General features: G+C 36.7%; 1 protein-coding gene across 5 annotated transcripts in view; it reads left to right on the top strand.

Moving 5' to 3' along the window:
* Window positions 1-12,398, top strand: part of CPLANE1 (ciliogenesis and planar polarity effector complex subunit 1) — a 59,657-nt gene extending 47,259 nt beyond the window's left edge. For 2 of the 5 annotated variants that reach the window (XM_074812737.1, XM_074812738.1), the window contains exons 43-53: window positions 868-961; window positions 1,886-2,047; window positions 3,454-3,484; window positions 4,896-5,027; window positions 6,871-7,036; window positions 7,493-7,554; window positions 7,991-8,155; window positions 9,307-9,419; window positions 9,760-9,843; window positions 11,245-11,414; window positions 11,828-12,398. In XM_074812737.1, coding sequence (XP_074668838.1) covers window positions 868-961; window positions 1,886-2,047; window positions 3,454-3,484; window positions 4,896-5,027; window positions 6,871-7,036; window positions 7,493-7,554; window positions 7,991-8,155; window positions 9,307-9,419; window positions 9,760-9,843; window positions 11,245-11,414; window positions 11,828-11,971 — 1,323 coding nt within the window. In that variant the 3' untranslated portion in view covers window positions 11,972-12,398. Of the gene's footprint in view, window positions 1-867; window positions 962-1,885; window positions 2,048-3,453; window positions 3,485-4,895; window positions 5,028-6,870; window positions 7,037-7,492; window positions 7,555-7,990; window positions 8,156-9,306; window positions 9,420-9,759; window positions 9,844-11,244; window positions 11,415-11,827 lie in introns of those variants that run through there. The other 3 variants (XM_074812739.1, XM_074812740.1, XR_012621665.1) reach the window with 3 other exon arrangements.
* Window positions 12,399-12,736: the final 338 nt, after the last annotated feature.

The following is a 12,736-nucleotide window of genomic DNA, read 5'->3' as shown; positions in this document are numbered from 1 at the left end:
CTTAATACAGAACAAATGCAGTAGCACTGTGTAATTTTAGAGCATCTACTTCTTGTATAATCATTCAAACTAGTAGTGTCCATTGCCTGTCCTTCATATGTTCACAGAAATGTAAGGACCTCATTGTGTTGCCTACACACAGTTATTACACTAAGGTGGATTATTTAATCAGTTTACATCCTTCATCAATGTGATTATCTAGCCAGATTTTTGAGAGTCGGTAGTGAAGAAAAATCTTCACATATCCTTTCTTTGTTTCAGCATTTCACTGCATTTGGGTTTTAAAATTTCTTCTGGATATCTAGCTAAATTCTGAAACCCATTTTTGTTTTTTTCCCTTATTTCAGTGCACACCAGTTGGTCATTCCATTTGTAACAATTTCTTATGTATTAGAAATCAGTTTTGAGACCAGGCCTTTGAGACATTTTACTCAACATTATTCTTACAATCTGGTTGGTTTTAGTTTTCACTTTCTAGTTTTAAACTCCTTACTTATGAAGAATATGGAAATATTTTTATTTCTATGGTTTTTTAGATAAGATATATTGGAAAACTGCAGCTATCTTAAAAATAAAAATGTGATCAATAGGAGTAAAACTGTTCACAAGAATAATACAGTTCATGTGTATTTTTCTCAGAGTAAGTCCAGAAGATTGAACTCTTTAGATAAAATAAATCTGCTTGAGCTACTTTGATTCTTGAGATATTTTCTTTGTTTTGAATAAGGATACTCCATTAAAATGTTTATAAGATTCAGTGGAGGAAAATGTATTTAAAGCAAACTTTGCATGAATATCTGTGATGTAAGTCTCAGAAATACCTTGAAGAGAATGTATCATTACTTAGTTTTTGGGTTTCATTTATAGCTAGTGAAAATAATAGAAGATTTTGAAATGGCTACTAATTCAGACCTTGGTACTCGTCCTTCGTTTTCTGAAGATGATAAAATCATTGATGATGGTATGTATTAGTTAACAGAAGGATAGTAAACTTGCAATTGTATATTAAACTTTACTAACTTTTAATTACCACTGAAGTTTAATGCAGTCCCAAAAGGTGTTACTGAAATATGCACCAACAATCAAAAGTATGAGAAACAAAATGAAAAGTTAGGAAATGCAACAAAAATGCATTTGAAAATACCAATATGCTTTGATCTTTTCCAAAACCACAATACAGGACTTGGGTATAGGATTTTGAAGATGATAGGATGTATTTCTGTTGTATCATAAAATCAAAACATAGTGCTTATGAGTGCTTTGCTTGCTGATATAAAAGGATATTAAATTTGTCCTCAGTGTTCTCTGTGCATGTAAAGAAACCTTTTTCATGCATCTTTGGTGGCTATTTAGTTGTAATATCTGGTGGTTTTGTTAAAAGCTTACATCAGCTTAACTGTTTGCTAGAGCTGATGTATTGAATAACTTATGGTTTATATAACAGTTGATTATGTAGTGCCTATTTACTTATAGCTACTGTACTGTGCCAAGAAGGAACATGCTGGGGTACATCCATACCACAGGTCTCTTTTACATTCACACCAAAACATAGTCTAATCTACCTATGAAGTTAATACGAAGGCAAGTGGTAAACCCAAATCTCTGCTATATCTGTATAAGACAGTACTTAAGATGTTGATTAGCCTCACACAGAACAACTCATACTTTAGTCTTCTAGTTCACGTGTACAGGACTGACAGATACATCACAGCTCTGGTGTTGCCCTTTCATAGCAAGGCGCATCTTACCTAGGTTCAGGTTGTTGTAGGTTTGACAAATAAACTAAATATGCAACTAACAAATATGTATGAGGAATAGTTTTTGCATTGTGGGGTTTTTTTGATTCGTCTACACTAATTACTGTATTACTTTTTCACGGAATCAGAACATTATTTGAGGGGCCTGATTTTTGAAGATGTTACAGATGATGAAAAGGAGCGTTTAAACTCGGAATATCCTGTACCCAGTTATACTACATTGGAGGTGTCCTCTCCTGCCTCTGCAGCCTCTGCTTCTAACTTTCCTGATGGCATAAAGTCATCTTCTGGTATAATCTTCAATGCTTTTAATGCTTTAATACTTTCCCCTTTTTCTCCTTTTAAAAATAAATAAACCTTTTCTTCCTGGTGTAATACTTTCTCTTTGCTGTTATACAGAATGTTATGTAATGCCAGTGAGCTCATAAAAGTCAGTTGTCTTTCTAGATTGGATTACTGAGAGTGGCTTCATGGATGTGCATTGATAATGAGTTTATATGTTAATGATGGAACAGTATCACTAAGCTTTGAAAACAGTTCAGCAGTGAGTTATACTTGCACTCAAATTCACCATTGAAAGAAAATGAATAACTTCAGGTCTATTTCTGAACCCCATCACTGTGCTGGTTTGTAATTATTTAGTAAGTGTATGTGAATATAAATAGGCACAGTGCCCAGAACACTCACAGCTTCTTCCCAAAGCTGTCTTTATCATCTCTGTCATCCTCCTGTGTTCTAGAGATGTAAGATCTCAATTAAATCCAACTGACATCAGCAAATAAACTGTTTTTTATCACTATACAGCAACTACTGACTGTGTCCTAAAACATTATTTTATGTAATTTTGCAAACTGACAATAAATTGGTTTTTGCGATTATGAAGACTGCAGTAGCATTAAAAGGAGGAGGGAAAAATCACACCTGTTGCCTATGTTTAAAAATGTAGAGTGTCTTATTTTATCTGCATATTGCCTACATTGCTTGCATTCAGGCTTCTAAAAATGACACATGCTTTGTGCAGGTGAACGTGCCTTTGACAGTCACATTTGCTGCAATCTATCTTAAAAGGTGTTAAAACGTGGTTCCTATATCTGCATACAGCAGAAGTGAATTTCAAATGGCATGCACATCCAGATAAATGTTATGAACAGTAACACCCTTACAGTTTTCTCTTTAAGTATAAACTTGTTACTTGCAAGCTAAGAAAACTGTAGGTGGTACTAAGTTGCAACTATAGTTTTTTGAGAGTACAGTTTGGCTTAGGAAGGGTGATAGTGCTTCTCCTTCTAAGACATCCATAATGCCCTTCAGCTGTATTTCCTGAATCCCAGGAGTTTGTAGTCTGGCTTCTTCAAGTGACTGGCAATTGTTAATTTTCAATAAAACGCTGTCTAGTTGGAACTGATAAGCTTAGTTTGATCATGGCAGAAGACAACAGTGATCTTGTCTTCCTAGCAAAACTATCAATGTCAGTCAGGGAGCTGTTAAAGTGGTGAAGATTCTGTGTTAATGTGGCAGTTGATGACATGCTCTCTCTCAGGTCATTAAGCCTGTGTACAGTACTCATTTGTTTTTAATGTCAACATATTCAGGTTGATATATTTCTGTATTTTATCCTGCAGGCTGTTTAACGTATGTATTACTAGTTTGTGTGGAAGTGCAAGGCTTTTGTTAACAAAGGCTGTTTCTCTTTCAGGCTTTCACGAATGTGGAGATCTGTGTGATAGGTATGTATTTGGACATAGGTTTTGTTGAAAATTTTGTTTACTTTAAACTTAGAACAAAAGGGGACTGTTAAGGTGGAACTGTCACATAAAATCTAGGCATTCATTTTCAGACTGAATGGAAGCCTGTTTATTAGTTGATTTCAGGCATTTACTCTGACTTTGGTAGTGCCTGTTAGATTTACTTTATACAAAACCAGAAGCATTTGAAGTTGCTTTCTAGTTACAAGTAACAGAGCTGTTAATGTAGATGCTGCTGTTGTCTATGTGCATTTGTTATTTCTCCTATTTGCAAAGCACTGTTTCTGAACAATTACGTGTAACTGCTGCTAATAGTTGTCTACTGAGGCCAGCTATCACCAGAAAGTTTTTGGAAGTCTTGCCATATGAACAGTGTAAAGCAGCAGACTAAGAGTTCAAAACTGAAATGATCTTATGCATTAAGTAAAATGGTCTGACATACATATTTTTTACTGTTAACTGCTGTTAGTCTTTTGGATTCAGTTGTGCAGTAGAGAACAGTGGCTGACTTCCCTTTCCTCCTGGTCATTCTGCTCAATTACCCACCTTTATTGTTTTGCTTGAAGCATAGCAGTAAACTGAATGGCTTCGTTTATTTTTGAAGTATTTTAAGTGAAACTGCTTGTGACTGAAGCAGATTGGGGAGTGATTATACAACCTTGAGGATGGGTGTGAGGTAATAAACTTCAGCAGATGGTGATTTTTGCATTAAGGAGTAACTTGAAGCAACTGTAGCTTGTAATCATAAACTACATGAGATTTATTTTTTATTGAGAGCAACTGACTAAAAGAGGAAGGAAATGGGCAGAATTTAGGTAAAACCATTCTCTCACACTGTTTCTTGCTCAGAAGGTCATTGAGAGTTGGGGTTCCTGAAACTGGTAGCATCCCACAGCCTTATCTCAGCATGGGCAGCAGTACAAATCCTGTGGGTGCTTCTGGCCTTCTGGACTGCCAGGTTCAGCCTCCTCTGGGTCAGCCATATTCACGCACCCCAGTGATGCTCAGGCAGTTCAGCTCTGGTTGGGGCCATATTTCACAATGGTTTATTCAAAGCCTTCTTTGCTGCTATACCCCTGACATATTCAGGTCTCACTCGTTCTGTCCCATTCCCAGTGGGGAGCTGCAGAGTTGGGTAAAGTACATGATGACAGCGAAGCTAAGGTGATGGCTGGTAACTTTTTTAAAAAGACAATGCATCTACGCACATTATCCAGTTAGTGCTTATGTGCACTAACACAGTGAGATGAGGGGGAAGAAAATTCAGTCCAAAGACTTCTGGTAAAACAGTCTGAATATTCTCATTTTAAGCATAAAAGGAAATATTTTAGCTTGTTGTTCTTACAGGCATGTTCTACTTTAAATTATTAACATTTTTTTTCCCCTGACTAAGCTCTTTGGAAGATCCCCTGCAAATTACTGGTCTGAGTGCTGTTACTGACATCATTAGTGATCTTGTAGTAGAAAGTGACATCTCTCCATCGGAGCTGGACTTTACAAAAATAACACCTAAGAAAATCTCTAGGTAATACCATGGCTGGTTTTATTATGTGTTAGTTAAATCATTTTAACCCAGGTTATTATTCTCATAGCTCACACATTGTAAACAATGGAAGCAAGCATGTGATTTGAGTTGATGTTAATGGGACTAGATTAGAACTGTTTAATAGCCACTGTTTTACTGTCTGTTATTGTTGAATTTGCTAATAGGTTTTTATTATTTTGAAGTTCTTTCCTTCCTACTTGTTTGTTCCTCCTTCTACCAGGTATAAGCTGAAGCGCAACTCTCTTATATGTACAGCAGATTCAGTTCAACCAAGGGGACTGGAGCCTTCTAAAGCAGTTCTGAAAGATAGAATAGAAATTTTGTGTCAGTGCCAAAGCAGCTCCAGAAGCTTCCAGCTCCAGACTCCGGCTTGTCATGCTCTCTTCCCTGATAGAGATTTCTGCATCTTCCTGTCAGTTTCACAATCAGCTGTGTTCTTTCCTGAGATTGGTTGAAATTACAGCTGTTTACTACTCCTGTTTGTGGTATCAGTTGCCTACAAGGCAAAAATACAGCTGTTCAGGATGCCAAACTATCTGTTGCACTGGTGCAATGGCTCACACCAGTTTAGGCGACCTGTTTCAGGATGTTCTAATGACTCATTTGAGTGTAATGCTCTGGTTTACTTGGTCTAACATTTATTTGAATTGTAATTCAAATTGAGCTTCAAATCTAAATCTGTGCACAGATTGTAATGTCCATGTGATCCTTTGAGAATTCCAAATATGTTAATCATTACTACATCAACACATAAATGTTATTAGCTGGACTGTTTTGTGCAATTATGTGAATATTTTCAAAATTACTGAAAATTTCAGAAATTTATTCAAGTAGTATTTAATCAAATTTGACCAAAGACCTAAAGTCAACTCAGTTTCACGTACTTATTTTCACATATGACTGTGAATAATTCTGATAATGACACTTTCTTTTGCCCTAAAGTAAATCACTTTCAAATGTGTCAAAATTATTGTAATCCCTGGAGAGCTTTAATGCTTCAATCCATAAGCTTCTGGTTGAACTGCAGCTACTAGAGATACCTTGTTTTGCCACACTCATATTTTCTGTTGATTCTGGAAGTATTAGTGCCTGCCAGTTTTGAAAATGAGAAGTTTCAAAATGGGCTGCAAAAATGAGGCATTTAAAATTGAAACACTACTCTTGGAAAATCTATTTAATTTTTAGATCAGTGCTTTTAGTTTTACAGTGAAGAAAATATTTATTACCTAGCTGCTTACCTTAAAGCCGATTGCAAGGGAAATTAGTAAATATTTCTGAAGAACTCTTGAGGATGAAGTTATGTTAGCATTTCTTATTGGCTGTGTTTTTCTGTTGTTAGTATTCTGAGTTAGTGTTTTTAAAATTACTTTGTACAGATGGACTTGTGAAGGAGCTCGCAGGATGAGAGGAGGGATCAAAAAGGATGATAGAATCTTATTGGTCTGTTCTTCTTTTTAGATATTGACACCATACACGCTTAAAAGTGAAAGATCAAAGCAAAATGACTTGCAGGTTTTTCTGTGCCAGTTATCCTATAAAGACAATAACAGATGGTCCACATTTAAAACTTTGGTCCCATTATCTGAATGTTGTTGACAAACAGAAGAAAAATTTTAGGAAGTGTCTTGGAAATTACTTGTGTGCCAGGATTTTATGAAGTAAAATTTTACAGAAGAAAATGTCCACATTGTTCATTACTTACGCTTTCAGCTGAGTCAGAAGTTTAAAGCGATTGAAGTATTTTTGTTATATCATGTGTAGCTGCCATTGTTTGTAATTTAAAGGATGTCCTAGATTATTTCCCATTTATGTCTGCTCTTAGGGTTCATGATTCTGCTGCTAGACATTCTCAAAAAACAGAAAAGAAGAAGAAAGAGATACAAGCATGGATGAAGAGAAGGCAAAAGGAAAGAATGAGAGAATATATGAAGAAACTGGATGAACAAAGACAGAAAGAGCATAACCCATTCAATCTAAGAAAGAATGTGGTAAGAATGTTGTGAATATAATGGTTTTTTAGAAGAAAACATTCAAAAATTCAAATTGTACTCTAGCAAACACAGGTCAAAGTGCAACCTTGCCCTGTTTTTTAAATTAATTATTGTTAGGAACGTCAGTGATAATTTAGGAAACCGAAGGTGAGGCCATTTGAAACTTTGAGCTTGACAGTGAAGACATCTCCTTAGGAATGTTGATATTTTAAGCATATGAGCTATGCAAGGTGTGACTGCAAGCTATCAGTATATCTTTAGAAACTGAACGTTTATAGAGACAATCTTAACTGAATTTCCTGGTAGAGCCATATGCTTTCATACTGTTTTTCATTCTGGACAGTGTCTTAAACAGTAACTTTCAAGTCAAATAGGTGTGTATATTGAGAGTGAGAGGTTGGAGTGAGACCACAATACAGAATAAGTTAATGATTATTATACTTTCTTACACAGCGCTGTAGTCTTACTTCAAAGAATATTAAATTCCTCCAGAAGAAGAAAGAAGAAAAAGACAAGTGAGTTGCTGTAAATCTAATCTGTGGTATTCTTATTTATGTATTAATTTTTCAGTCATAAGGAAGAGGTAGTTTTAACTATCTTGTCTATGAAACTTCAGATATGAGTGGCATTTCAACCAAGAGCATTAAAAATTGTTTGCTTTACCATTTAGGAAAACTCTGAGCATGTATCATCCTTTGACTGTATTTTTCTTTTTGCAGATACAACTTTTTTTTTTTTTTTCCAACATTGACTCATTCATTCAGTCAAACCCATTGTTAATAAATGTTTTAGCTTTTTGCTAATGATCTTTAAAAGGGCTAGTATATCTTTTCATAAATTGCAAAAATGTGTTCTTTTTTCTGGTTACCATGTAACCTTACAAGACACAAAAACCAGCTGCAATTAAATGGGTGATAACATGAGTTAATACGTAATTTTATTTCTGTATAGAGCCCTGTTATCTGAACATCACAGTATGAGAATATCACAAGCACTTTCTCTGATGAATGAAATGTTACCTGAAACAGTGGTGTTACCTGAAAATGAACATAGACCATTGTCTAGGACTAGATCACCTCAAGAGTACAGAAAAGGATATTTGGCATCTACTAAAGGGTAAGAATTTTAATCAGTAACCATGTTCTGATGTATTGGTGTCTTTACCACACTTCAAATTTGTCTGCAATTTTTATCTAGTTGGTATAAGATTAGCTTCAGAGAAGCTTTTTATTCTGACACAAACAAAGATATACTTTGTCTGGATCAGAAGAGTCATAAGTTCCTGTACCAGCCTTCTTACACCCATTAGTGCAAATCTTAGAGGGAGCCTTAAAAATGCCTTTCAGAGCATAGAATAAGCCAACTCTGGAGTCAGAGCTGTAATCAGTGTCCTAAGCCATTCCACTTAACAGCAGTTTGACTGGGCTATAGCCAGCAACATAGTTAATGATCTGAAGAGCATCTAGTAACAAGCAAGAAGCAAATAAAAATACTACTGTGCATGCGTACAGATTACTTAAAGTTCAGCAAACTCTACATTTACTCTCTTCCTTTTTGACTTTATTACGTAGAATTTTACTTGCTCTTTCTTCTGCACTTTGGTGCTTATTGCATATTGAGGAGATAATGGTATTTAAGTATTATATATTGGTAAATTTATTCTACTTGTTGGCATTAATGTCACATGTGTGTATGTGTAATCCAGGTGTGTATTGCAGTATACTTTTTCTTCTTGTACACAGAATTTTATGTTTTCCAGAATAATAGGAGGAACTGTGTACTTCAGATAATCCTGTAACTTCCAGACTTAAATATTTCTGCATCTCTCTTTAATATGTAAAGTTCCAGGATAGAACATTAAAATGAATGTAGTCGTCACTGTGCAGAGCCTGCTGTTAGTGTCCAAGAACAGTTTAAGACATCAACCCTTGCATAATCAGAAGCGCTGAGGAATATCATGCAGGAAGCCACCTTAGGAGTGGCAGTAACTTCTAACTAATAAGTTTTGTTGGACCTAAACTGGCTCTTTGTAAAGCCAATTTGATATGTCTACACTGTGGTGGCCAGCAGTTCTGATTCTGGGAGGCTTATTGGCCCCAAAAGCAGCGTGTGATGCTGATCCTCAGCTAAGTGGGATTGAAGGTAATTTCTGTGGCCTTTTTGTCTCATCTGAATAAGCCCTGTTAGATTGAAGTTGTGTGGAGGAATGATATGTGGTAGACAGTGGTAAGTATTTGGGCTTTGTTGGTTTTTTTTTTTTGTTGTAGAGAGCATCCAAACAGTCCTGTTCTGTCAGAAAGGAGCAGAATTGCTGCCAAATCCAGCTTTCATCAGAAAGTACACCGTTTCACCCCAGCTCTTGGTTTAATACAGTCCAGGGGTAAGAACAGAACTTTGTTAATGAAGGCACATACTGAAGATGATCTTCAAGTTACTACTGGATTTTGGGGGGGAAGAGCTTTAATACCTATGTAGAAAGTCAGATTTATAATCCTGGAGATTTCCTGTCGTGGGACTTTTGTAACTGTGCTGTCATTGGCCTGTCAAATGATGACAGTTACCTTTCCTTACCATCTCTCTAAATCCAAAGTAGCTTAATTTGCCATAGCAAGGGCACTGCGTAATCTCGGAAGCAAGCTCACAGATGAAAATTTTGAAGCATCTTTTGAGTAGTTTTGATCTACTGCACCTAATGGGAAATGCTTTCTTTGTCTTTTCAGGAAACGCCTATATGCTACCACAGAAAAGTACTTCCAGGGGAAGAACAAGAATTGCTGCAAACTGTCCTGTTAATTCTAGACACTGTAAGTTACAAAGAACAATGACAGAGTACTGTTCAGCTACATAATACAGGGGAAAAATAAGACACAGAGAACACCTTTCAGAATACATTCTGGGTGGAATTTATGCAACACAGACCTCAGATGCAGCATTCGTTTAGAAGAATAAAAATCATCAGCTTTCCCCCACATAAAAGTCCTTTTCATTAGAAACTTGTGAAATATTTTAATCAGTCACCTCTGTTTACCTCCTGAATGGTTTTAGACAGATGGCAGTTCCAAGATTACTCAAACAAATGTGCTAGATTCCAGTGATTGCCTGAAACAAGCATTATAAGTCATGAGGGACAGAGGACTTGAGTCTGTCTTTCAGGTGAAACCCCCTGAGAGCAGTACGGTACACAAGTATTGTGCCTCTCCCTTACCTTTCTATGCTGCTTACTTTCTGAGCTCTTTAAAGTAGGAATTTTCTTTGTTATCCCCCTGTACAGTGTCTCTTTAAGATACTATTTTGTCCTAATGTTAGAGTGGAAAAATGTAAGACTGAATTTTAAAAAAATAATAAATCAGGTTTTTAGTGATCCTTTTTCCCTATGCCTATCTGTGTAGGTCTGGATCCACAAAAGTTTCCTCACATAGATGCTTCCTCCCAATCAGATTCTTTAACAGATACAGGACTTGACTACAAGAGCAAAATTTCTGATCAGACCAAGAAAGACTGAGGAGAGAATCAGTCTGACACTTGGGAAATACTGTGGGTTGATTCCACTCTCCCTTGTACCGGAATTCCATTCTCCCTTGTACTAGTGGCATAGTAGAGATCCTGATTGGCTGGTCAAATGTCGATCTTTTTGAGTTGGCAATGCTGAAAAGGGAGAGAAGCAATAGTAAGCAGATAGGTGTTTTTTTCCTGAATCACTGACTCACCTCTACATGTGTGAGAAGTAATTTTCCTCCTCCTTTCCATACGCTTTCTAAACTCTAAATACAGGTAGATTTCTCTGATTTCACATCACTTTCTTATATCCCATCACTGCCAAGGGTTTCAGTAAAGTTCCATGTCTTCTAAGAGGCACAAATCCAGAATTTACATAGTTTTATTCATCTGTCAAATAAGGTAGCAATGCCCTTTTATGAGGACTGCACCACAGGACCTGGATGCTGAGACACCATGCATAGTCCTGTTCTACTTTGTCTTCTGCCCTGGGAAGACAGTTCAGAGTGTGAGGCTGGAAGGGACCAGCAACATTTTCTTGCCATAACCCAACATCAGTTCAAGATAAGGGTTATGCTGTTTTTACATGTGTTTACACACAGCTTCAGTTCTTAGAACTTGGAGCTTCTGTTCTTGGAGAAGTTTCAAGATACTCAGAAGATGACAGCCAGAAATGTTACAGTGCTATGGTTGACTTGTTTTCTCCTCAGCTGCTGAGCACAGAGTCAGCAGAACATCAAAACAAAAGCCTCCACACGTTGCCACTGCAGTTCAGACAGAAGGTGTTGATCAAGAGACTGATCGAGACATAGTAAGTCCTTGGACTGTGCCTGATGATATCCAAAGAATACTTCAAGATACTCATGACTCCTTGTTTCAGGTAGGATGTCTGCTTATTCTAGGAATGGTTTGATACCTGCAATTTACCACTGTTTACTTCTGCTTTATTTAAAACGTGGTTCTCTATTCAAAACGTGTGGATGAGATGGATGCAGAGGGACATAAATGATAGTGATTCAACACAGCTACATTTTGTCTTTACAAGCAGAGTAATTCCTGTGGGCCTTGAAAATGAATGTTCTTTATAGCAACTGTACAGGCACGTTGTCTGTCCAGGCAGTGGATGCTAATGGGAGTGCATAAACGGGAAAATAAACCTCATTTGTTGCAGAATAATCAGGTACATAACTTGATTAGGACATGTTTGAAAAAGTGGGGTCATTTCAGCTGGCTGCACAGAGGTCTTGTCCATGAATGCTATGCAGTGATTCAGCTCATCTTTTCATCCAATAGGCCTCTGCGCTGCATCCTGTGAGTCTCTCTCCTGTTGGAGATGTTATTGACACAGATGGTGTTTCTGAAAGCACGGGAAGTATCCTCAGCAAACTGGACTGGAACGCAATTGAGGCTATGGTAGCAGATGTGGAAGACACGTGAACAAAATTTCTCAGCTGCTGTGCACTTTCAAACAGTTTCTGGTGTTTGGTTTCATTTTTTAAAATAATCGTTGTTCTACTTAGAACGGATTGAGGCTTGCATTGATGTTTTTCTTAAGCAGCACAGAAACTCTCACTACTTTCAGTCTTGCCTGGATGAAATTCAGTTCCTTAACATGTAGTTTGCTTTCCTTCAAATGTCTTCAAATCAACAAGCACTAAATGTTGTTGGTAAATGCAGACCATATCTTAAACAAGAACCTCTGGCTTGGCTACTTTGCCCCTCTCAAATACATGTGAAGTTTTACTCTATTTTAAGAGTGCTGCACAACAGTTTTACCTTTGTATTTAACATTGTTATAGATTAAGTTATTTTTGTAAGTTAACAATTGTGATAAACTGATTTAATAAAAGTGAGTTTATTTGTTTCTGCTATAAAGTGATTTACACACAGCACTGTTTTTGCTGGGTATCACTGACTGTACATGCGCTCATGCACTACCCTAGTATTTTAAACCCAGCTTACTTGTACAATAGTTTAGGGAAATCTGAAAAGAGTTTGAAATACTGATAAAAAGAGGTACAAATAGGCAGCAATAAATGAAATACAGACTTCTGTTAGGAGAGTCACTAGTATAAGAAACTAAGGACAAGTACTTACTGAGGTAAAGAAAAATACCACTGTTCATCCATCTATATAATGCTGTCATGTTACAGTGCTTCTAGCAGCCCCCAGATGTTTGTAGAAAAATTTACCGCATGTTCA

The sequence above is a fragment of the Strix aluco genome, chromosome Z (genome assembly GCF_031877795.1).
Source record: "Strix aluco isolate bStrAlu1 chromosome Z, bStrAlu1.hap1, whole genome shotgun sequence".
Taxonomy (NCBI): domain Eukaryota; kingdom Metazoa; phylum Chordata; class Aves; order Strigiformes; family Strigidae; genus Strix; species Strix aluco.
This window is presented reverse-complemented; position numbering and strand designations above follow the sequence as displayed.